Source organism: Aotus nancymaae, unplaced genomic scaffold (assembly GCF_030222135.1).
Source record: "Aotus nancymaae isolate 86718 unplaced genomic scaffold, 86718_ANA_hifiasm-v0.15.2.pri h1tg000014l, whole genome shotgun sequence".
In the NCBI taxonomy this organism is placed as follows: Eukaryota; Metazoa; Chordata; class Mammalia; order Primates; family Aotidae; genus Aotus; species Aotus nancymaae.
In genome coordinates, this window is record NW_026988425.1 from 35,327,288 (window position 1) to 35,352,550 (window position 25,263).

Here is a 25,263-nt window from a genome sequence, read left to right on the forward strand (position 1 = left end):
AGTTGAAACTACAGATGCATGGCACCATGCCCTGCTAATTTTTTGTAATTTTTGTAGAAATGGGGTTTTATGCAATGTTGCCCAGGCTGGTCCTGAACTCCTGGGCTCAGGCAGTCCTCCCACCTCAGCCTCCCAAAGTGTAGGGATTACAAATGTGAGCCACTGCACCTGGCCTAAATATCATCTTAGAAGTTTCAGATATGTTCATGTATTCATTTGTCAACTCCAAGTATGATGTCAAAAATTAACCAGTACTATGGGTATAATCTGATCATTATAAAAAAAACAAAACTACTGGCATTCATGAATTTAATATCAGCTTCAACTACTCTCAAAACAACCAAAAAAATCTGTAACATTATTGAGTTTTAAACTCAAACTCCATCCATGGTGAGACTAGTATGCTTTTCTAGTAAATAAGTCTAACCAACCATGATTTAATAGCCACATCTCAAGCAAGCTTAACTGTTCTCAACATTTTATGGGGAAAATTATATATATCACTGATATTCACAATTTGAAGATATACAGAGGTCTTAAAATATATCCTTCCCAACCCCTAGAACCCTTCCCACCCACACTTCATGTACATTCTGACTCTATGAAAGATCTATATCTCTCTTTTTATGACATTCAAATACTCTAAGACCTGTATGGCAGAGGTCCCCAACCTCTGAGCTGTGGATCAGTATCGGTCTGTGACCTGTTAGGAACAGGGCCACACAGCAGGAAGTGAGTGGTGGACAAGGGAGTGAAGCTTCATCTATATTTACAGCCGCTTCCCATAACTCTCATTACTGCCTGAGCTCTGCCTCCTGTCAGATCAGAGGCAGCATTAGATTCTCATAAGATGCAAACCCTACTGTGAACTGCTCATGTGAGGCACCTAGATTGCACACTCCATATGAGACTCTAATGCTTGATGATCAGAAGTGGAACAGCTTCATCCCAAAACCAGCCCCACCCACCCCCTAGTCTTTAGAAAAATTATCTTCCACAAAACCAGTCCCTGATGCCAAAAAAGTTGGTTACCACTGCTGTATAGGATGTATTCTCCTGGAGACAAAGGGTTCCTTGCTTTAGCAGATGGAAAATAGTATTTTTTTAAGAGAGAACATTTAAATTGTCTATAATTAGGGTAAACAGTTGGGTAAAATATTATTAAAAGAGAAGAACATTTAGATTGTCTTAAAAGATGACATATAAATTAGTTAAGTAAATTTTAATTAAAAACAGCTGCTTTGGAAATAAAAAATGTATACTTTGAAATATACCTAAATAACTTGTGATGGATGCTATTGTACAACTGATCTCTCATCATAAAAGGGGAACAAAAGACACAGGAAAGCTAAAAAGAAGGCGGCTAGATGAAGATACAGGACAAGGAAAAACTATAAAATGTTTCTATTTCTACTATTCCTCCAAAATTATACTAAATATTTACAAAAGAATTAAAAGAAAGTATAATGAAGTGTATAGAAAATGGGTTGAAAGAGTTGTGAGTTTAACTTTCATGTTTCTGTTCTTTTCCATTTCATAATCTGGGAATTTTCACTTCTCTCTTTGCTTTCCTGATTTTCTAACCCTACATTTGATTTTGTTGCACTGGCATTTCTTTATAGGTCAGAAACTAAGGTAGTGAATTTTTTTCATTGATATATGCAGAGAAATCTAAAGAAAATCATAGAATGAATTCAACTTAAAAATGTTTCAAGCATTGAGAAGATATTGCTTTATCTCCACCTTAGTGTGGGGACAAGGATGAACATGTCAAAAAGATAAAGACGGTCAGGTGCAGTGGCTCACACCTGTAATCCCAGAACTTTTGGGAGGCCGAGGCAAGTGGATCACTTGAGATCAAGAGTTCAAGACCAGCCCGGTCAGCATGGTGAAACCCTGTCTCTACTAAAAAAACAAAAATTAGCTGGACTTTGATGGTGGGTGCCTGTAATCCCAGCTACTCGGGAGGCTGAGTGAGGCAGGAGAATCCCTTGAACTCAGGAGGCAGAGGGTGAAGTGAGCCAAGATCGTGCCACTGCACTCCAACCTGGGTGACAGAGCGAAACTCTATCTAAAACAAAAAAAAGAAAGAAAGAACAAAAAAAGATACTTGTTCTCTTCTTCACTTTAGCAATTTATAGTGCAATCACAATGTTCCCACATCAGCTAAGATCTTATAATAAAAGAGGACCAGTACTTTATTATCTTCTCCAAATGTCTCTCTGTGTTATGTTTCTAATGAAAATTTTCCAGAGTGTGTTCTGCATCAGAGTCACTCTTCTGGATTTTAAAAAAGGGAATTTCTGTTGTCCATTCTTTTTGTCCTTCCTTTCATACTAAAGCTCTTTTTTTTCCTTCTCTCTGTCTGTTCTTCATCTCACATTAAGTTTTTTTCTCTTTATTTCCTGAGTCATTGACTCCTTTATTTAGAAATAAGGGATATTATGTGCCATATTTCTTCTAGAATCACTGGAAGAATGAATGGGCTTCTAGTAATTAATTTATACTAAGTTACACCTTCTCAGTTACAAGGAAGGAGCAGAATGTTGAACGATTAGCATACTAAGTAAATTATAATCTCAAAGAGTTAATTCAACTTTCATATGCTATACTAAATTTTCAAGCACTAGCTGAGATTTGACTTAAATACTTATATATTATATCTTTATTATTTTATAACAGGTTTGGTAATACAGTAATATAACTTTTAAAAATGTATATTCATATATCCAAATGAATATTCTTTGAAGTAGCACTTAGTGAAATTATACCCTTATTCCAAATATGTCATCATTGTTGAGAACATTTTTGGAAACATTTTAGAATTAGGAGTTTTTAATCCCCTAATTAGAGAATTGTTTAGGGGTCACAATCAAAAGTCTCATTGAAGCCATGGTGTGATAAAACTAGATTGAAAAATGAAATAGGGCTATAAGTACTGAGACTGATTTTCTTGTGTGATTCATGAGGTGTCTCTGAAACAAATCTCAAAGAAGAGCATCAAAACGCTTGCAAAATTGTTGAAATTAATGTAGCCTACTATAATAATAGCAATTGAAAAAAAGATTCATTTGGCTATATATGATGCATTTGTTTTTCTCTATATACAGCCACACCTACTAAAGTATTAATGAAAATACAATTACATAAAAAAAAGTAGAACAAGTGAACATTTTGGCATTTTTATACATGCTTTTTGAATACATAAGTAATGTATTATATTTTATTTATTCATTTAACAACTATTGGATGCTGACCATGAGTCAAGCATTTACAAGATGCAACAGATACAAGTCCAAGAGCAGATGCTCTTTTTAAAGGAATTCATACCATGAATATATAAGCTTATCATATTAGAAAATCCAAAACCTAAATTAAAATACACATTTCCCTGAAGATAAATAGGATTTAGTAAAATGTTATCATGCAATTATATTATTTTTCAAAGAAATTACTCTGGAAATTTAGTAAAGTATTTGTTTTATGGCCAATGTGTGACTGAAAAAAAAATAAACATTTTGTTAGATATTTATCAAATCTAGCAATTTATAATTCCAACTATTATATCCATCAATGTGATGAAAATTCCAAATTAGTTATAAAATCCTACTCTAAATTAACTTCTTCAAAAATGATAAATTTTGAACTTCTGAAGTCCATTTTTTAAAAATTCTGTCAGTTTCTGCATAACAATCAAAATGTAAAATGTAAAACATAAGAGAAAAATGTTAATTGTAACAAATTACATTTCTTAAGGTTTTCTATAAAAACTTCAAGGAATGAATAGAATCTTCTCATTCATTAGGGTAGTGTAGTATTTTCAGTAGGGTGACCCCTCTTTGTAGATGTCATGTTTATAGCAGGTAGTATTCATGAACAGGCAACCGACTGTCTGTGAGTCCACCTAGAAGGATCTGTGATATAAATTTAAAATGTTTTATTATACAGTATTATATTTGGACTAGATTTAATATTGAATGCAACTAAACATTAATATTCATGAATATACTCGTTGAGGAAATAAAAGCTACAGAATATACATTTTTACAAGTAACATTTAGAGATGTTGGTAAAATTTTAATCATGACTCTTTTAGAGAATTTATAGGCAACAAAGTCCAAAAAATATGTTTTATTGCTTCCATAACATTTTACCATTTGTTTTTAATGCCTCCTGGAGAAGATAATAAGTGAAAAGGGGAAAGAATGTCAGGGGAAAGGGGGTTCATATGATTGACATTTGCTTTGTATTATTTTCATTGTTTTTTATTAAGATGGTTACACAGCACCCCTTTCCTAAAATAGAATATAACAAAATATAGATATCATAAACACGTGTCATTGGTTCATAAGAGAATTTGCTATTTAATCCTTACTTTAAATTGACATTATTAATGTGTACCAACTAAGTCTCTGATAGACCTCATTTTATTATTGGCAATGTAAACATTATTATAAAGTAAAAGACAATTTTATTCATTTTACATGTTTAAAGACTAATAAACCATTCATTTAATATGTTTGCCTAAAGTAGCAAGAAAAATTATATTCACTTAGTTCTCTGAATCACTGGGTAAAGCAGGTTATGGTACTGTTCTGGATGTTTTGTGTATTTTTCCTTTTGATTATAGCTTTAGTATTAAGCAAAGGAAGATATTTCATCTAGTTGTGCATGTTCTTTGATAGATTCTTATATTATGTATAATTAAACCAACTTTAATATTGCAAAATGATTAAGAGTTGAAAAAATGCTTGTTACCACACTATCATTGTAATTGTATTATTCAGTCCTCTGTAGAACAGAATTCAGAACTAAGTGAAACTGTTAGTGAAAACACTTAGATGACTTTATTGGAATAACTACATCTATATAACAAAGTTGAGCTTACTATTTTTGACATTGTTTTTCTCCAAAAAGAAATATGAATATTAGTTTTAAATCCACATATCAAGATAAGCACTAAAATATGACAATCTGTTTACACTGATTCCACTTCAACCTTTATTTGTAAATAATAAAAGAAATAGTACTTTTTGTTCGAGACAAAATAGGTCCTTGAAAATCGTATTTGTACAATCTAGTTATTTTTATAAGCAGTCAAATTCTAAAAAGGGAATAAACAGGATTTTCAGGGTATCAAGCCAAATTTACCAGGTGTACCCATTATATGTATTTATAATTCTTCCTATTATAGCTAATAATAGGATGAGAATAAGTGAAGATAAATATAAATGAAGGGTAGTTTCAGGGTAGCAACGTTAATAGTCTTTTATGCAATTTATAGGCAAATGACATACGGGCATCGCCATGAGGCTGACTTGATAAAATGAACACTACCTATAGAAGACAGTTATTTTCAAACCCACTCCTCAGATCCAAACAGCCAGGGCTCTAGCCACCACCCACTTTAAACAGAGCAGTTCCACTTGTTTAAAAATCTACCTAATATATTAGGATCATGCTTAAAATTCTTTTTTAAACCTTTGACCTAACAAAATAAAAGCTATTTACCTGATCTGTTTTTAGTAACTTGGATAAAATCATCCTCATTCTCATCGCAGCTTTCGCAGTTCAATTGTTGGACTGTTTCTGACAGGCTTTCAGCTTGATTGACATCTTTCTGCTTATTGAAGCTTTGAAGGGCAACAAGACGATGATGTATTGCTGCATACAAATATGCTGTATCTTTGACACTGGCCTACATGAGGAACATTAAATTGTTAAGAAAATAAGTAATGTTAGCTACATTTTACAGATTTTTAATCTTTCACTACTAATAAGGAAAGAATTATATGGCATAAATCTACAATGTACATAGGTGCTAACACCCTAAAATTTAAGCAGTAAAAAGACAATCTTGAAACAAATTGCATCCTAAAATGTATACTTTTATAAGAAATCCCAATTTATACATTTTAAATTGAGAAAGAGAATTTTTGTTATATAAAATTTCTATTTGAATTTAAACTTGTTAAGACCATCCCTCCTCCACTATTTTACACTATAGAAAATTGTAGGCTTGCAGAAAAAAATACTTCCATTTCCTGTCCATCTCTTTGCTTGGACATTCCTCCAAACTACGTAGCTTTGTGGATACGCTGAGTTCATTAGAGCAGTCTATGGCATTGTACCATCAATACATCAGAAATTCTTGCTTTTTAATACTTTTATATGCTGTTTTAATGGTTATTCATATGAAAATATAAAAATAATGGTAACAATAAAGTTGGTATAAAATTTACTGTTTATATTCTTTTTTCAATTCTTACAGTCAAACCGTGGGTTCATTATTAATTTCACTTATATCAGCAATATATAGGTAGCACAGGTATTCAATATATGCTTGTTTCCCTCTTCCCTTTATGAATGAGGAAATTGTGGCTCAGAAAGGTAAAATAACTTGTCTGAGTTGCTAGTCAGCAAATTGGCTGAAAGTTGAATCCCAGGTTTTATCATTCACATCAGTGGGATTAATGGAATAAATTATGGTCCATAATAGAATTCTTTCACCTACTAAAACACTTTGTGAAGAATAATGTCATGAAGACACTCATTAACATTGATAAGTAAAATAGCATAATGTGTGTTTCACAATCATATTAGCTATTTAATCTCAGCAGCCTTTCTAAAGTGTACTTTTGTTACCATCATCATTTTGCAGATGAATAAAATCAGTTTAAAGAAGGCTAAGTAGCTTGCCCGAAGGTTATACAGTGTGTACATTATGTTACATATATGTATGTATGTGTGTATATACCTGCACGCAGATGCATGTATGTACTAAAGTATAAGACCAAAATGTTAGTAGTCACTATCTCTGAGGATGGAATCTAGTCATGGTTATTAGGCTTAGTCTCTGGCATGCTACTTTACCCACCTAAAACCAAGGGGGGATCTGGCCCAGAAGACTGGCAAGAGTATTAATACCTTAAGTAGTAAACGGGGTTTGTACATCATCTTATCTGAACATTTTAATACTCAGTATCACTTACACCTAATAATACACTTAGTGGTAGCTAATAAACTTTGGTTTTTCATCATGGGCACCTGCTAGCTTTTTTTCCACGTTACTACATAGAAGCCAGTTTATTTGTATTGTCACCTTCTGCGTGAGTCACTTGGGTAATCAGTCTTCTCCAGTCAACCCATGGGGAAATCCAGTTTTGCCGGAGAGGGGATTGTGGTTTTGTTTCTGGGTCCTTTTTTTTTTTTCAATTTATTCTTGCTAGCTCTCTTGGGTCTGGATCTTGTATTTAAGGTCAAGTATTCCTCTGCCATGAACAGCTAAAACTGTGCCTCCATCCTGTTACCTTGGAGATTTACTCATGTCCAGAATTGGAATTTGCTATTGGACTGGTTGTTTTAACTTGCTAGCTCTGTGTTTTTCCATTTCTCATCGGTTCTTTTCCAGTGACCCAAAGCTTTTTTCAGTCTCTGCTTGCAGGATAAGCATTAGGCTTCAGAGTCTGCTGATCTCTTCCTGTGAACCATTCCTGACAATAGCCACTTTGGTAACATAGTAAGATTGTTCACAAAATTTCAATAGTAAAGTGTAGAGATTTGATGGCATGTATCACACTAATATCTTGGAATGAGTACCAATTGATTGCATCGACTTTGGTGTTAATTTCTGAATTTCACATAAAATTTAGCTCTTATACTATAAACAGACATCATGAATGGCTCTCAGCCAATGCACCATTATAAGAAAATGAAAAAAACAAACTAGTATTGCAGATATCTATTAATTTAGTAGGATAATCCTCTATCACTGAAATTTCTCACTTACCTGAATTAAAAATACTTTGATGGTATAGTCTTCTAAATCAGTAGCTGTTATTCGTACATTTTTGTAGTTTGCTCTTTGAATCTTCATTTGGGCCCAGAGTTTGCTGTTGAGGATCAGCCTTAGACTGCCTTGATTCCGCATAACTAAAATAAGAAGGTGACTACATCAGGCTACAGAACACTTGATTCCTCACAGAGGAATATACCATTTTCAAAATGTAGCAAAATAAATTTTGTAGTTTTTCAGACTGTAGATTCAATACTAACTTGTGACTTGACTGGATTATAACTTGGTTTTCAAATTGGACTTTATTATGTTGGGAGAACTTTTTTATCTTAAATGCTGAAATTACACTTTTTTACTGCAGTATTTTAAAAAGTTGTTAAAATTTTAGAACTCCTTTTAAGAACTGATGGTCTGAAGAATATTTGTCTGAGAATTGTTTACAATGAAGAAAACTGAAACAAAAACCTTAAGTGTCCAAAAAAATGAAACTAGTTAAATAAATTATGGTGTAGTCATTCAAGAGAATATTATGAACCCATTAAGAATACTGCAAAAAGATATTTATTGATGTGGAAAAATCATAGTATAATATGTAAAAGAAAAATTAGCTACAAAGCAAAATAAACACCATGAATCATAAATTATACATTTATATACAGAAAACAAAGGTCAGAAAATCATATTCTGTTAGCAGATGTTAGGAAGATAGGCCTTTAAGTGATTTTTAAAATTTTTTCAATCCATACTTTCTGCTTTTTGCAATGAATGTATATTATCTGTATAATAAAAATAAAACTTCTTTTGGGATTTTTTGTTTTTTATTTTTGTTTGGGGGTATTTTTTTTTCTTTTGCCAGGCAGTGAAATCAAAGCAGAGTAATAAATAACTTGCATCTGCCTTGGGACTATTACTGGGTTGGGTTATTTAGAAACCTATGTGCCAGTTACAGAACTGAAGACACTGTTTCTATCCTTTTAATCTGAATTGTATTTCTACCTATTTCTTGAGCTTAATATCCAAAACTCAACAAATAACCTTATTCTTGGATCCAACAGCTACCTGTGGTCTCCTCCAAAGTCTTGACCGCTCAAAATTGACCAATGAATCCATTCATCCTGCCCAGATCTCTCCCTGTGCTCTCTTTCAGTTTGTACTTATGAACAATGTCCATTGTGTCTTTTTGAATGCTAGCGCTTTTGTATCTTTCAGTTTGACTGGCTCCAGCTTCTGAAAATCACTGTGCCTGCAATATTCAATAACTGTGCACTTTAGAAACTAATCTCTTTCCTTAGAGACTAATCCTTCATCCTGACCCCCACAGCATGTCTGGGATACCAAGGATAAATTATGGGACAAGTATTTTCTTTTAGAAAAACTTTTCACTTTACGAAATAATTTGCATCATATTCTTTCAAATAATAGTAGAATTACTATTTAGGTGTGTGCTGGGCTCTGATATAGCTGCTTTACATGCTTTATCTCATTGAATTCTCTCGGTCACTCAGTAAGTCATGAACTACAGTTATTCCCATTTTAAATCGATGTAAGTCGAATTCAGAGAGAGATTGAGAAACTTGTCAAGGTCACTAGTTAGTCACTGCTGGAGCCAGAACTGGAGCCCATGCAGTGTAACAGAAGAGCCTACTTGAAGTGGAAAGCTCCTATAGAAATATTTTCAACGGTCTGATGTTTTGGTGTGTTTTATAGCACACCTCCAGAAAATGATGTGTACCTATATCATTATAGGTACACATGAGAAATCATAGCTTGCTTTACAAAAGGATTCCTTACTTAGTCTTGACTGTAATGTTCCACAGTTACTGCTTGCTGTGTCATTCAGTCTCAACATTCCTCTGCCCCTTTCAGTCCAGGATTGTGTTGTTTTGTTGAATATGAAAAGCTTGCAGTTGATCTAAATGACAATTTTTTTAAAATATCAAATATAGGAATTTTTTTCAAAGTAAGTTATTTCCTATGTTATGACACATTTATATGTGTCTGATCTTTTACTGGAATAATCCTTTTTAATGATGTATAAAGCAGCTTTTAAAATATATTTAACATTTAGAAACATATAATTTTTGGATACTTCAAACATCAAAAAGTAAAAAGACATACAAAGTGAAAACGGCCACCAGCTTTTATTTCCCATCTATCAATTTCCACCCCTGCAAAAATTAATCACTGGTATAAATATTTTGTTTATCCTTCCAGAGATATTTGTATGTATATACATGCCAATACGTATAAATGTTCCCCCCTTTTTTTTCTGTCAATGGTAGAATGCCATACATACTTTCTGATTTTTTTAACACTATGTCTATATATATATATATATATATATATATATATACACATAAACTTTTATATTAATGTTATTTGAGCTATATAATGTTATTTGAAAGTAAAGGAATCATTGAACCATTTGCATGCTTCAAAATTTTCAAAGATAGCATGATAATGTGGAAAAGTAGGATATGATACCACAGGCTACCCTACTACAATCATTACTACTGTGTACAAGAATCACCTAGACAGCCTGTTAAAAATAGAGCATGTCAGAGCCTCACTCCTAGCAATTACTTCAATAATACTGGAATTAATCTAATCTAAGAGTTATGCTTTAAGACACACTTAAAGTAAAAGTATCTGTAGATCATAGAGGAAGTGAAAAGGAATGGAGAGAGTTTGAAGAAAAGCAGATGGAGAAAAGCAAAGAGAAATTTCTGCCTTGTTGGAAAAGGGTAAAGTTGTAGTAATTGCATTTCATGTGCTTGTGCATAGTAGGATTAAAATCCTACCTATGATACTGTAGTGTCTATCTGTGAGATTCTTGAATTACGTGAAATTCTAAACTTTTTTTAAAAGGGAGCTAAATTTCATATGAAATTCTAAACTTTTTTTAGAAGGAAAACAAAATTCTTATTGGACTAAAATCAAGTTATCAACATTGTTAAACCTCTGTATAAGTAGAATTATGTAATCACTATAATAGCACTAATTACAAAAGCAAGTATTAAAGCAGTATCCTTGACTATCTTATTTCTAAGGAACTAATACGAATAATTGTAAACTTAACAACCAATTATCCTGCAACATATACATACAAACACAAGAAGATAATAAAAATATTGATTTAATTTTTGGGCACATCCAACATTTTTATTTAAGTAACTTAATCTCCATGAAAACTATACTTCTGTCTGTGTTTTTAAAGATGTCTCTTCTGATGGTACCTTTATTCCAAGTATGCAACTAACTACCAGAAAGAGTAAAACATGATATACAGACCTTTAACACATTATGTTCTGTTTCCTCTCCGGTTATAACATCAATTTTCTCCAGCAAGCATTTTCGTGATGGTTGAGAAGAGAATGCAGCAGCTGATTCAATTAGGGAAGTATTTTTAATAGAGTCTGTTCCTAAGATAAAATGGGGGAAAAACACTTAAAAGACCCCATTTTCTCTACTGTGAAAGTTCTTTGTTGTCCCTATTACCACATATATCTACTTATAATAGTGTTTCCAAAAATTCAAACTGCTTGAGTTTATGTAAAATCTCCTTATTGATTTCCCCATAGCATTAACTCAAAAAATTTTTAAAGTTTATATATCAGATAATCATTTATATGCTTTAATTTTTACCAAAATATTTGAAATACTGGATTATTTGTTTTTAAATTTTTTATATTAAATATTAATTTACTTATATTAAATATTAATGTTAAATAACACGAAAAACAGGAGACACACTAGTTGAATCAAATGTTTTACAAATGAAATAATTCTTACTTGAACTTAAAAAGTTGATAGGAAATTTTGGAGTGGATTTGAATGGTTTTTCCTTAGCATATGAATCATTTTCAAGTTGAGGCTGGGTGAGTTTTTGAGTACCCTGAGTGGGGAAAAAGATTCATTATTATTTCATAAAAGTATTTAATTTTATTCCTATATATTTGCAGTAAAACACTTCAGTTTTTCTATTTCAACACAGCAAACAAACCTAGCTGGTATGTTTTTGTTTTGGGTTTTCTGTGTGCTGAACAAAGAATTCATCCTCATTGTTAGAAAGCCTTAGTTCTAATACTCAGAAAACATAATCTAGTTACCACCAGCCTACTTCAGGTGGCATGTAGTCCTGGAGGCAATGGGAAAGGTCTAATGGCACAAAAGAAGGTAGTAACTGTTCCACACTCTCACTAGACTAACCAAATGCCCGGGAGACACAACTATCATTTCTGTTTCAAGATATTTCAGTATCCCCAGAAATTTACTCTTGCTATCCATTTTATGGAAAAAAACAAAAAAGTTATCCAGAGATCCCCAAAAGATGTCTCAGAAGACATCTTTGTAGAAAGAATCCTAACTTTTCCTCTCAGACAATTTTTGCCAACAATCTCTTTTAAGCCTACCTGGGGCTCTGTAAGTCTGCTGTAATCAAGGCCTGCAGAAAAGAAGACTAATTGACATGACATTTGTGATAATGTGTAGCTCTCTGCAGAACACAGAGAATTGAAACAATTATACTTAAGAATTTATGCTTTTATTTTTTTCCCTTATGTACTGAAAATTTTTTCGCTTTACTTAATTAGACATCAAGACATTCCCTTAAAATTGGTAGAATGGTATTACCTAGGTTTTCTAGGGTTTTTATAGTTTTAGGTCTTATGCATAAGTCTTTAATCAATCTTGAGTTAATTATTGTATAAGGCATAAGGAGGGGATCCAGTTTCAGCTTTCTGCATATGGCTAGCCAGTTTTCCCAACACCATTTATTAAATAGGGAATCCTTTACCCATTGCTTATTTTTGTCAGGTTTGTCAAAGATCAGATGGTTGTAAATGTGTGGTGTTATTTCTGAGGACTCTGTTCTGTTCCATTGGTCTATAAATCTGTTTCAGTACCAGTACCATGTGGTTTTTGTCACTGTAGCCTTGTGTACCATGCTGTTTTGTTTTTTGTTTTTTGTTTTTGTTTTTGTTTTTTTACTGTAGCCTTGTAGTATAGTTTGATAGGCATCACAGGTAGCTTGATGCCTCCAAATTTGTTCTTTTTGCTTAAGATTGTCTTGGCTATGTGGGCTCTTTTTGGTTCCATATGAAATTTAAAGTGGCTTTTTCCAGTTCTGTGAAGAAAGTGAATGGTAGCTTGATGGGGATAGCATTGAATCTATAAATTACTTTGGGCAATATGGCCATTTTCACAATACTGAATTCTTCCTATCCATGAGCATGGAATGTTTTTCCATTTGTTTGTGTCCTCTTATTTCCTTGAGTAGTGGTTTGTAGTTTTCTTTGAAGAGGTCCTTCACATCCCTTGTAAGTTGTATTCCTAGATATTTTATTCTCCTTGTAGCAATTGTGAATGGGAGTTCATTCATGATATGGCTCTCTGTTTGTCTGTTATTGGTATATAGGAATGCTTGTGATTTTTGCACATTAATTTTGTATCCTGAGACTTTACTGAAGTTGCTTATCAACTTAAGGAGATTTGGGGCTGAAACTGTGGGGTTTTCTAAATATACAATTATGTTACCTGCAAACAGAGACAATTTGACTTCGTCTCTTCCTACTCGAATACCCTTTATTTCCTTCTCTTGCCTGATTGCCCTGGCCAGAACTTCCAATACTGTGTTGAATAGGAGTGCCGAGAGAGGGCATCCTGCCTTGTGCCGATTTTCAAAGGGAATACTTCCAGTTTTTGCCCGTTCACTATGATATTGGCTATGGGTTTATCATAAATAGTTCTTATAAGTTTTTAGCATGAAGGGGTGTTGAATTTTATCAAAGGCCTTTTCTGCATCTATTGAGATAATTGTGTGTGTGTGTTTTGTCATTGGTTTTGTTTATGTGATGGATTATGTTTATTGATTTGAACCAGCCTTGCATCCCAGGGATGAAGCCAGCTTGATTGTGGTGGGTAAGCTTTTTGATGTGCAGCTGGATTCCATTTGCCAGTATTTTGTTGAGGATTTTGCATCAATGTTCATCTGGGATGTTGGCCTGAAATTTTCTTTTTTTGTTATGTCTCTGCCAGGTTTTGGTATCAGGATGATGATGGACCCATAAAATGAGTTAAGGAGGAGTCCCTCTTTTTCTATTGTTTGGAATAATTTCAGAAGGAATGGTACCAGCTCCTCTTTGTACCTCTGGTAGAATTCAGCTGTGAATCTGTCTGATCCTGGGCTTTTTTGGTTGGTAGGATATTAATTACTGCCTCCATTTCAGAACTTGTTATTGGTCTATTCAGGGATTCAACTTCTTCCTGGTTTAGTCTTGGGAGGGTGTATGTGTCCAGTAATTTATCCATTTCTTCTAGATTTTCTAGTTTATTTGCACAGAGGTGTTTATAGTATTATCTGATGGTAGTTTGTATTTCTCTGGGATCAGTAGCAGTATATCCTTTATCATTTTTATTGTATCTATTTGATTCTTCTCTCTTTTATTCCTTATTAGTCTGACTAGTGGTCCTATCTATTGTGGGGATCACTCCAGCGTTGAGACCCCTAAGTGTCTCCGCCATAATGGAGTTTGAGCCCAGACACGTTTCTCCCCCCTGGAAGCAGTCGAGCTGAGGGAAAGAAGGAACTGAAAGGAGTTTGATATTGCAGAAGTTTATCTCTGGCTCACTGACCTAATATTATGGCTGGATGAAGGCTGTGTGGTTTTATTAGACATTGTGTTTCTTGAAGTTTTTGTACTGGGCTAGTTTTATCACTTTGTTTACCAAGTATTCACTGAAGCTTGTGACTATTCGCATGCCATTTGAAATTGTTGTCCTCAAGATTTATCACTTGCTTTGACAGTTGTAAAATGTTATCTTATTCCTGTAAGTAGAAAAGGTCATCTGTTTGTTTTATGATTTTTTGGATCAATCTTTATGTACTAGTTTTATCTTGATCCCCAGGCTTGCAATGTTCTGTTCCCCTTTGTTGTAATGATTTGACGTCAGCCATTGTGGGCTGAAAAGTATATAATGAGACCCTGTGCACGAAATAAACTGCTGACTGGGGCGTTGCCTCGTCAGTCCTCCAGACCCCATCTTTCTGTCATTCTTTTCTTCTGCGCACTCTCTCTTCCAGGTATTGGAACCCTCTTGCAGGTCAAGAAACCCCAGCAGACGTGCCGTTCTCACAGACCCCAACAATCTATTTTGTTAATCATTTCAAAAAACCAACTCCTGGATTCATTGATTTTTTTGAAAGGTAATTCATATCTCTATCTCCTTCAGTTATGCTCTCATCTTACTTATTTTTTGTCTTCTGCTAGCTTTTGAATTTGTTCGCTCTTGCTTCTCTAGTTCTTTTCATTGTGATGTTAGGGTGTCGATTTTAGATCTGTGCTGCTTTTTCTTGTGGGGTTTAGTGCTATAAATTTCCCTCTACACAGTGCTTTGAATGTGTCTTTGTTCTCATTGGTTTCAAAGAACATCTTTATTTCTGCCTTAATTTCTTTATTTATCCAGTAGTCATTCAGAAGCAGGTTGTTCAGTCTCCGTGTAGTTGTGTGGTTTTGAGTGAATTTCTTAATCCTGAGTTCTGATTTGATTGGCAAACACTTCATGACTAAAGCACCAAAAGCAATGGCAACAAAAGTCAAAACAGACAAATGGGATCTAATTAAAGAGCTTCTGCACAGCTAAAGAAACTGTCATCAGAGTGAACAGCCAACCTACAGAATGGGAGAAAATTTTTGCAATCTATCCTTCTGACAAAGGGCTAATATCCAGAATCTACAAAGAACTTAAAACAAATTTACAAGAAAAAAACCTCCATCAAAAAGTGGGCAAAGGATATGAACAGACACTTCTCAAATGAAGACATTTTTGCAGCCAACAAACATATGAAAAAAACTCATTATCACTGGTCATTAGAGAAATGCAAGTCAAAACCACATTGAGATACCATCTCATGCTAGTCAGAATGGTGATCATTAAAAAGTCAAGAAACAACAGATGCTCGAGAGGATGTGGAGAAATAGGAACACTTACACTGTTGTTGGGAGTGCAAATTAGTTCAACCATTGTGGAAGACAGAATGGCAATTCCTCAAAGATCTAGAACTAGAAATATCATTTGACCCAGTAATCTTATTGCTGGGTATATACCCAAAGGATTATAAATCATTCTACTATAAAGACACATTCACGTATATGTTTACTGTGACACTGTTCACAGTAGCAAAGACTTGGAACCAGCCCTAATGCCCATCAGTGATAGACTGGATAAAGAAAATGTGGCACATATACACCATGGAAAACTATGCAGCCATAAAAAAGGATGAGTTTATGTCCTTTGCAGGGACATGGATGAAGCTGGAAACCATTATTCTCAGCAAACTAACACAAGAACAGAAAACCAAACACCACATATTCTCACTTATAAGTGGGAGTTGAACAATGAGAACACATGGACACAAGGAGAGGAACATCACACACCAGGACCTTTGCAGGGTGAGGGGTTAGAGGAGGGATAGCATAGGAGAAATACCTGATGTAGATGATGGGTTGATAGGTGCAGCAAACCACCATGGCACATGTATACCTATGTAACAAGCCTGCATGTTCTGCACATGTACCCCAGAAGTTAAAGTATAATAAAAACATTGGTAGTGATGGATATAATTATTTCCATTTTAAGAAAATAGAAACTGAGGCACAGAAAGTTTAAATGACTCACTCTAAAAACACATAGTCAGCCAATAAGCCAGGAGTGCATCCTAGCCCCCAAATCACAAGGCCAAAAATTGACAGCATTAAAGGGCAAACACTTATTATCTCTATATTTCCTGCTATCCTTAAGATATTTACAACTTAAAGAGATAGAGAGTTCAGGTTCCTTTATAAGCCAAATTTAAAATGACCATAGGAAATGTGCACAAGTGCCTTCTCAAACCAAACCTGTAGTCCTGACTATAGTTTATTTGTATAGGTATTCTCTGTCTCCTCTTACTAGATTATAAGCACCTGTAGGGCACAGTGTCTCCTTTAGCTTTGCATAACCACTTACTCAGGTGGTTTTCAAACCTGCCTGTACATTAGAATCACTTGACACCTGGCGTCACCCACAGGCATTCTGAGCTGATTGTTCTGGGATGAGGCCAGGCATAAGAAATCCTTAAAAGGGTGATTCTAACATGCAGCCAAATTTGAGATCAATGCTTTATATACCATAAAACTCAATACATGTTTGGTAAATTGAATTGAATTTGTAAAGTTGATCCTGTGAGGTTTGGAAAGCCCTATCTGGCATTTTACAGATGCTGTGGCTAATCTGGTGTTAAACTTAGAAATAAGTGATATGGAATAAATGGGCCTAAATGTACTGCCTGTTAATTCACCTTGGAGACTAGTCTGTTTTGGTTCACATTCAAAGGCATAGGTCAGCAGCTCTAGGATTGGTGAGTTGACCATTTTGGGAGTGACAGAAGGGTTCCTCTAAGGCTAAGCCAAAAAACTGACATTACCCTTGAACTGGTATGTAGTCTGAAGCATGTATAAAATAAACTACGCCTTTAAAATAACTAATATATGAAAGCCCTAAAAATCTTGGGATGAGTTTGGGCTCAGTGGCTCACGCCTATAATCCCAGCACTTTGGGAGGCCAAAGTGCATGGATTGCTTGAGCTCAGGAGTTCAAGAACAGCTTGGGCAACATGGTGAACACTGTCTCTACCAAAAATACAAAAAGTTAGCCAAGTGTGGTTGGTGCGTGCCTGTGATCCCAGCTACTTGGGAGGCTGAGGTGGGAGGATCCCTTGAGCCAGGGAGACAGAGGTTGCAGTGAACTGAGATTGTGCCACTGCACTCCAGCCTGGGAGACAGGGCAAGACCCCATCTAAAAAAAAAAAAAAAAAAAAAATCTTGGAATGAGCTGGCTTAATGATTTGTTTCTTGCAAGAGGACACTGAGTATTAAATAAGGATGATGGTAGTAACTGTCAGGGGTTTTCATCAGTCAAATATAGTTTCATACGCAAGTAAAGCACTGTGAATTTTCTCTGAAAGCTAGCAAAAGAAAAGTTATAATAATGCTTTTTGTTGTAAGAGCTTGAAAGTAGGGTTGTGGTTAACTAATAAGAACAAATTGGCAAATAATTTTAAATGCATCTTGTTATAAAACAGTGCAATCAGCAAACTATTAAAATATTACCAGTTGAGCTTATCTAACTATTTCAGATAATTCTGGGATTTCCTTGGTTCAACACAAGTCAAAGAACTATTTAATATTTCACATCAGTAATAATGTTATAATTATACACTTCCCTTCCTCTGTGGGTTTCTATTGCTTTAACAACTAGGACATACTTCTCAGGAGAATCTTTCCAGGTAAAGAAAGAAAATGTCTCTTTAAACTCAGGAGTTAAAAAGAATAATCCAATTTAATATTATTTTTCATTAATTTGCCTTTAGAAATTTAAAGTGACAGCTCTGTATATAGTAATAGAAACATATATCAAAATCTTACCAAAACTCTTTCTACCATATTTTCTCCAAAAACAAAATTGGAACCGCAGCTTTTTAAAAAACATTTATCTTCATTGGGTTGAAATCTAAGAAAAAAATAAGCATTTACTATTTTAAATACATGAATAAAGCCATTTTAAATCTTGAAATAATCAGATAATTTAATAGAGGATTTGTGTAAAGCAAATTTACTGCTCATTTTTGTTTGTTTGAAGTTATGAGAAATAATAGAAAAATTCAGATAGGAGCATCCAGAGGTGATAGACAGAATAGATTCCAGCTATTACAGCACTGGCAGAGACCAGTCCTGGCTGCCTCATGCCCATCACTACACTGGCTGTGTGGTCAGCCAGGAGGGCTGTCCAACCCTTTTTGCTTTTCCACCACAGCCTGTCTAATATCTAATTTCCGCTCTTCTCTTCCCCAAGTGGCTGATGCTTTTAACAACCAGAGACCTCCAGGGCAAAAGCGAAACCTGTTAACAGTTGAGTGTGCATTGGCTTAAATTTTTTTGCCTCCCGGAAACTTGTTTTAATGTTAAAAGTGTTTTTTATGATGAGAAACTCGAAGACAGAAGACCTCTCTTTGTAGACAGATGTGCTCAGGGTTCTGCATTGCATCCCCAATGTGCATGGAAGGCACCTGCTACCGCACCTGGACAGAGCCCAGTCATGTGAGCCAATTTATATCCACAGCTAGTTTTCTCTCAGATAAAACATTTCTTTTTCACTAGTAACACTAATAAATACTATTAAATATTGTAGATTTGTACTGCTTTCCTTGTTGTCTCTCTAACCTATGCCAGTAAATAATGAATAATGCCAAAATAATTTAAAAGAGAAACAAAATGCCAGAGAGAGAGGAAGAAAGGCTAATCTACTAACCAGATAATTTATGCCCAACTAAATAAAAGTTTAGCCACACCTTTTCAAAAAGTTCTCACCCAAGTCAGTGAGACAATGAAGATAATTCAGTATTTATATGATAATATAAAAGTATCAAATATTTTTAAAAGTATTTTAAACTTGTGTTCCTATAAAATCTCCTTTCAAATCGGAATCTTGGCAATTTGTCCATACAAGATCAGAAAATGATTTTCCATGAATGGTTATAATAATGAAAGAATGCAAAAATGAAAGGGCACCCCTTCTGTTTTCTTGTTATTAACTTACCCTACTGATGTTGCACCTAAAAAGTGCTGGTTAGTAGACAGCTGGACTGAAATTCTGGCACTTGATACATTTTCACTTAACAAATAGGAATTTCCTTCAGAAATCTGAAAGTAAAGAAATCCATCAAAAAGTTTATAAAGACTACTTTGCTATAGAACTATCAGACAAGGAAACAATAGTTGTAATTAAATATATTGAAAGCTTACTATGTTCAAGTACTGCCCTAAACATTTTATGTCCTATCTCATTCACTCCTCACAACTCTATCTATACACTTTGTACTTCTATTATCCACATTTACAGTTGAGTAAACTGGCACAAAGAACATAAATAACTTGCCCAGGTCGCATACAATGGAGATAGGTCTAATATCAGAATATTATAATATTCAGAAATCCCACTACGTTTTGTCATTTTGCCATTTTAGTAAAATTGTGTTAATTCTCATTTCTGTATTAGTAAAGCTTTCTTTCAGGACTATTTAATCCTTGGAAACACTCTAAGAATGTCACCATCATAGTCACCCAATGTGAGAGAAAACTCCACTCATCTCTTTATTTTGAAATTTTCAACTGGCAACTTAACCAGTTACTTTGCCTTATGTACATATGTGTATGCACAATACCTGAATTAACATATAAATGTTAAGAGTGAGGAATTTTAGAATTGGAAGAAGCCCTATAAATTGGTCTAGTATTTACAGTGTATTGTGGACACCTTCCTTCCTTGACCAGGGATTCGCAAAGATGCTCCAGGGCGTTCATGTCTTTTAAAGTCAGATGGGGTATATTTCCACTTAAATTTTTATACCAATCAATAAAAATAATTTTGAGTACTTTTTCCTTTTTAACAGGAGTTTGAGAACTGACAAACGTGTATCAAGAGAGTATGCGCGATGGTTAGCAAAGATCAAAGTACATGCTCGTGACCTAGTCATTCAGATGATGTATCTCTCAGCCAAAATGGTAGTTTTTACTCCTATGTTGCCTAAAATAGTTATTTAGGCATATGTTGTTTAATCTATACATTGTAAGTAACCACTGATAAATGATAGGATGAAAAATAATTTCTCTTATTTTGATATACAAGTTAATAAGAAATATAAAGATAATGGTTCTACAATATCCACCTAGAGATAGTTTTCACCAAATCTTTCAATTACATTCATTTGGCCAAAATTCTTACATAGCGTCTTATATACAGTGTGTCTCTGGATCTTTAAAGATCGTTAAATAGAAAATTTAATGATGGGCATATACAATAGGGCTTTTCAATAACTGGAAATAAGATTTATTCACTAGACCTTATAATTTATTCAAAATGCATACAAACAATAGCTTGAAATGTTCTCTTATGCTTTGATCATTTAGGAAGAAAACACAAGAAATATATTAATAAATTTTATTTTAAAATTATGCAATGCAAGATTTACAAAAATTCTCCCAAAAAAGTAATATTGATATACTTTTGATGTCCTAACATGTAATTAAAATTTTGCTCTATATATTTAGTACATGCCATTTTAAAATCAAATGCAATATAATTTTTAGAAATTAGTCAACATATTATACTTTCTATTACATAATTTAAAACAAATTAAACACCATGCACATTTCTTTTTTTCCTTTTTTCTTTTTTTTTTCCTTTGAGACAGTGTGACTCTGTCACCCAATCTGGCACCATCTCAGCTCACTGCAACCTCCTCCTCCCAGGCTCAAGCTAGGACTACAGGCACATCCCACCAGCTGATTTTTGGATTTTTTGTAAAGACGGTGTTTTACTATGTTGCTCGGTCTTGTCTGGAACTCCTTAGCTCAAGAGATCTGGTCATCTTGGCCTCCCAAAGTGCTAGGAATACAAGCACGAACCACCACACCTGCAGCACTTCTTTCTTTTTTTTGGTTTTTTTTTTTTTTTTGAGACAGGGTCTCACTCTGTTGCCCAGGCTGGAGTGCAATGGCACAATCTCGGCTCACTGCAACCTCCACCTCCCAGGTTCAAGTGATTCTCCTGCCTCAGCCTCCCAAGTAGCTGAGATTATAGGCAGGCACCACCACGCCCGGCTATTTTGTATTTTTAGTAGAGATGGGGTTTCTCCATGTTGGTCAGCCTGGTCTCAAACTCCCAACCTCAGGTGATCTGCCCGCCTCGGCCTCCCAAAGTGCTGAGATTACAGGCATGAGCCACTGTGCCTCAGCCCTTGGTAACCTTGTTAAAGCTGTACTCTTACATTGGAGAGTTGTAGTCTCACAAATCTTGTGGTGTCTCTAAAGTTGTAAAGCTGAGTACTGGGCAGTGGAAACCTGGGGGTCTTGTCCCAGAGTAATGACCCTATTGTTGTATGAGGACAGCAATGAGAAAGCCAGAGGCCAGAATCAGTAGTCAAAAAAGGGGCAGGGATTTTCTACATTGCCAACTGGTTAACAGCACAGTGTAGCTTTGCCGGTTTAGGTCATACCAGGGGTTCACTCCAGACCCATATTCCAGCAAAACAGGAGCAGAGAACTCCCTATACAGTGTAATTGGGAGGGCTTGGAAAGCCTCCAGAGACAGATAAGAATTCTAACTGCCAACTATGTAATGTCCGAATCACTCTTCATAGGCCTTTCTAAAGAGATAACTTACTCAAGCCATGCAGATATTGGTTTGGGGATATATTCAATTGCTGTAGTTCTACCTCTGTCTCCCAGCCGAAGCAGACACAGGAGAAATAGGACTCAAGATAGGTAGGTTGGAATTTGAGAGTTATTCCATCTTAGCCATTTGTTTCTAGCTGAACTACTTGGTCACATAGGTTTGCTTTGTTTTGTTTTCACTTAGTGAACATAAGGACAGCAACATAGAAGTGTAAAAAAATACCAGATTGGTACTAATTTTGACTCTGCCATTGTCTTTGTTTATCTAAACAAAGCCCTCACTCAACATCTTTTTTCATCAGCAAAGTAAGGGACTTGAACTTGATCAGCGCTTACCAATATTTTTATATTGCTAAACCCTTTACTTTGTAAGATATGATTTGGGGAGATCTATTATGAATTTTAAAAATCATTTCATCATTTATGAATGCTATATAAGTAATTTTTAAGTAAAACACATTTTCAATTTTAGATATTATTGTTTACATTTAAATGTAATGTAATAATTATCACCATGTTACATAATTCCTTACTTTTATTTAAGAAGTGATGTGGACCGGGAGTGATGCCTCACACTTGTAATCCCAGTACTTTGGGAGGCTAAGGCGGGCGGATCACGAGTTCAGGAGTTCGAGACCAGCTTGGCTAACATGGTGAAACCCCATCTCTACTAGAAATACAAAAAGTAGCCAGGCTTGGTAGCGGACACAACCAGGGAGGCGGAGGTTGTGGTGAGCTGAGATGGTTCCATTGCACTCCAGCCTGGGCAACAAGAGTGACTCTGTCTCAGGGAAAAAAAAAAAAAAAAAAAAAAATTTACCAAGGACTTTTTGCTATCTAGCCCAGCAACAAAACAAAGCTCAGACAACTCCTATTTCTGGATAGGGGGGCCTGAAACAACCTACAAAAAAGAAGGATGTGAGATTGAGGTCAGTCCTGTTATCCTGGGCTTTCTCACCTTATTTTTTGTTTTCTTGCAGGATTCCAATGCCTTGTGTCCAAATGTTTTTTTTGCTTTTGCACAACTTCGAGCTTGAGGTAGCTGCAAAATAGCAGGTCTAAGAACATGTTCAGAATGTTTCACAGGACCTTAAAATAATAGAATTAAAGGATAAGTGTATTTTTAGTGAAACATTTCTTTACTCCCTATTTTTAACTAATATATTCTTATTTTCTGAAGTCATGTTTAAATGAGGGACTATGTTGATTAATCAAAGTCAAAATAACCATCGAGTTGCCTACTACTCACACCCTGCCTAGGTTTTGCTTAATAACTATTCATTTTGATCATGAAACCTGGCTTACCTACATTATTTCTTCATTTTTTGTCACTCTGACCTACCTCCATGCCCCCAACACACATACATATATAGGGAGATGAAAATATAGGTGATAAAATACACAATTTCTATGGTTCTTGAAATAGAAGCTACATACCTTGTTCTGCACTCTTTATATCAACATTACTTTGCACAAGAGTTGATGTCATAAAAACATTGTTTTTCCTCACTGTAAGAAAAAAATATTAAAAAATTTTTAAACACAAGAGAGTGTCAGATTCTACACTATTTGCGGTTTAACAATCCCATTCTGAACTTACCAGTAGATGTCGCAATTGGCACTAACAGAGTAGTAGGTAGTGGCTCTCTGGAGCACTAGCTCTGCTATAAATGGGATTGCCAGATGCAGTCTGCTACATAGTTCTGTTTACTTTCAGAAATCTAAATGAAAATTAGGTAACTAGTGGAAAAGGCAGCCGTTTTTAGAATCATTAAATAGTATACTGTCAGAAATTCTGCAGACTATAAAATCTGAATTGGTAATGAACCCTCCAGCATTAATATGTAGCTCTTATTGAATATTATAAAACTATTAGCAAAGTCTGCCCACACTCCCTGACTTTTTAATGAGTATTCCTGAAGAAAAAAGTAAAGATGACCAATCTGATCGGTTATTTTTCTATAAGTGTGTTGGTAGGGTTAAGACCGTGGTGGTGGCTCCAAGTATAGAATTTCTATACAGTTCAAAGGGATCTCCTGTTGACTGCAAATTGCAGAAACCACAACCTTTAGTATTTAATTAATGAAAATGAGAAGAGAATAATTGTTTCTTCTAAGTATTATTTAAGGTGTCATAACATAAATGTTGGGGTAGAATCCCTTCTCTACTTCAAAGTTCAATTTAATGTTTTTTAAAATCTTTATTATTGAACATCAACAAAAAAATGAGCACATTTTTCTACTTCCAAACACCAGTAACATTCTGCAAAACAAAACAGAATGGTGCTTACTGCACAACATAAAAGACAACGATGCTCTTTCTTTTTGTGTGAGTATCCAATTAAAAATGAATTAAAGCAGGTGTGTAGATAACTTAAAGCCATTCCTTTGTTTTATGTACAAATACAATAAAACAGAACACCTTTGCCTCTGGGATTAGGCTCTCTCTTTCTCTCTCACTCTGTCTTTTTTGCCTCAGTCTCCTGAGTAGCTGGGACTACAGGTGTACAGCACCATGCCCAACTAATTTTTGTATTTTTAATAGAGTCTGGGTTTTGCCATGATGTCCAGGCTGGTTTGGATCACCCAGCCTGCAGCAATCTGCCTGCCTTGGCCTCTCAAAGTGCTGTTATTATAGGCATGAGCCAGCACGCCTGGCCAGGATCTCTGTTTCTCTTAATGTCTGCGCTTGTCAGTCAGGTTAGAAGGGTTAGAGACACTAAAAAGTGTCTCTTCTGCATCTGAAAGTTACTGGATATACTGTTGGTCAGTCATGCCTGGAATTTTTAATAAAAATATAGATTTATTCATTGAAAAATTCTGTAGTTCCTGGGTAGATGGGGATCAATTCAAAGGAAGTAAGTAGTTTGTACTTTTTCTTTCTTAGTGGCAAACCTAACTTGGAAAAGGCAGTTGATTGTTTAGTAGAAATAAAAACATGAGAATAGAGATCATTTTAATGTGGAGAAAATGCCAAACGTTTCAAATGTTTTATTATGATAAAATAGTTTTACTTAGCAAAACATTATAAATTTCAAGTAAAGAGGAGTAATGTTTTAATTAGTGGAAATTTTAATGGATTTATATGCTAAACTTAAAATATGAATCTAATGCATAATTGCATGTTTTAAATATTATACATTATAAACTACATAGACGGACAATAATAAGTAAAATAATGCAAAGTGTTTTTACTTGT

General features: G+C 34.6%; 1 protein-coding gene across 1 annotated transcript in view; it reads right to left on the bottom strand.

Annotated features, from left to right (window-relative positions):
* Positions 1-1,012: 1,012 nt before the first annotated feature.
* Positions 1,013-25,263, bottom strand: part of RANBP3L (RAN binding protein 3 like) — a 53,431-nt gene continuing 29,180 nt past the window's right edge. Inside the window, exons 5-14 of the mRNA XM_012459991.2 lie at positions 23,503-23,574; positions 23,024-23,154; positions 19,430-19,533; positions 18,259-18,343; positions 11,588-11,690; positions 11,087-11,217; positions 9,587-9,707; positions 7,790-7,932; positions 5,512-5,698; positions 1,013-3,914 (exon numbers count right to left, since the gene is read on the bottom strand). Of these exons, the coding sequence (XP_012315414.1) occupies positions 3,871-3,914; positions 5,512-5,698; positions 7,790-7,932; positions 9,587-9,707; positions 11,087-11,217; positions 11,588-11,690; positions 18,259-18,343; positions 19,430-19,533; positions 23,024-23,154; positions 23,503-23,574 (1,121 nt within the window). The 3' untranslated portion in view covers positions 1,013-3,870. The remainder of the gene's footprint in view (positions 3,915-5,511; positions 5,699-7,789; positions 7,933-9,586; positions 9,708-11,086; positions 11,218-11,587; positions 11,691-18,258; positions 18,344-19,429; positions 19,534-23,023; positions 23,155-23,502; positions 23,575-25,263) is intronic.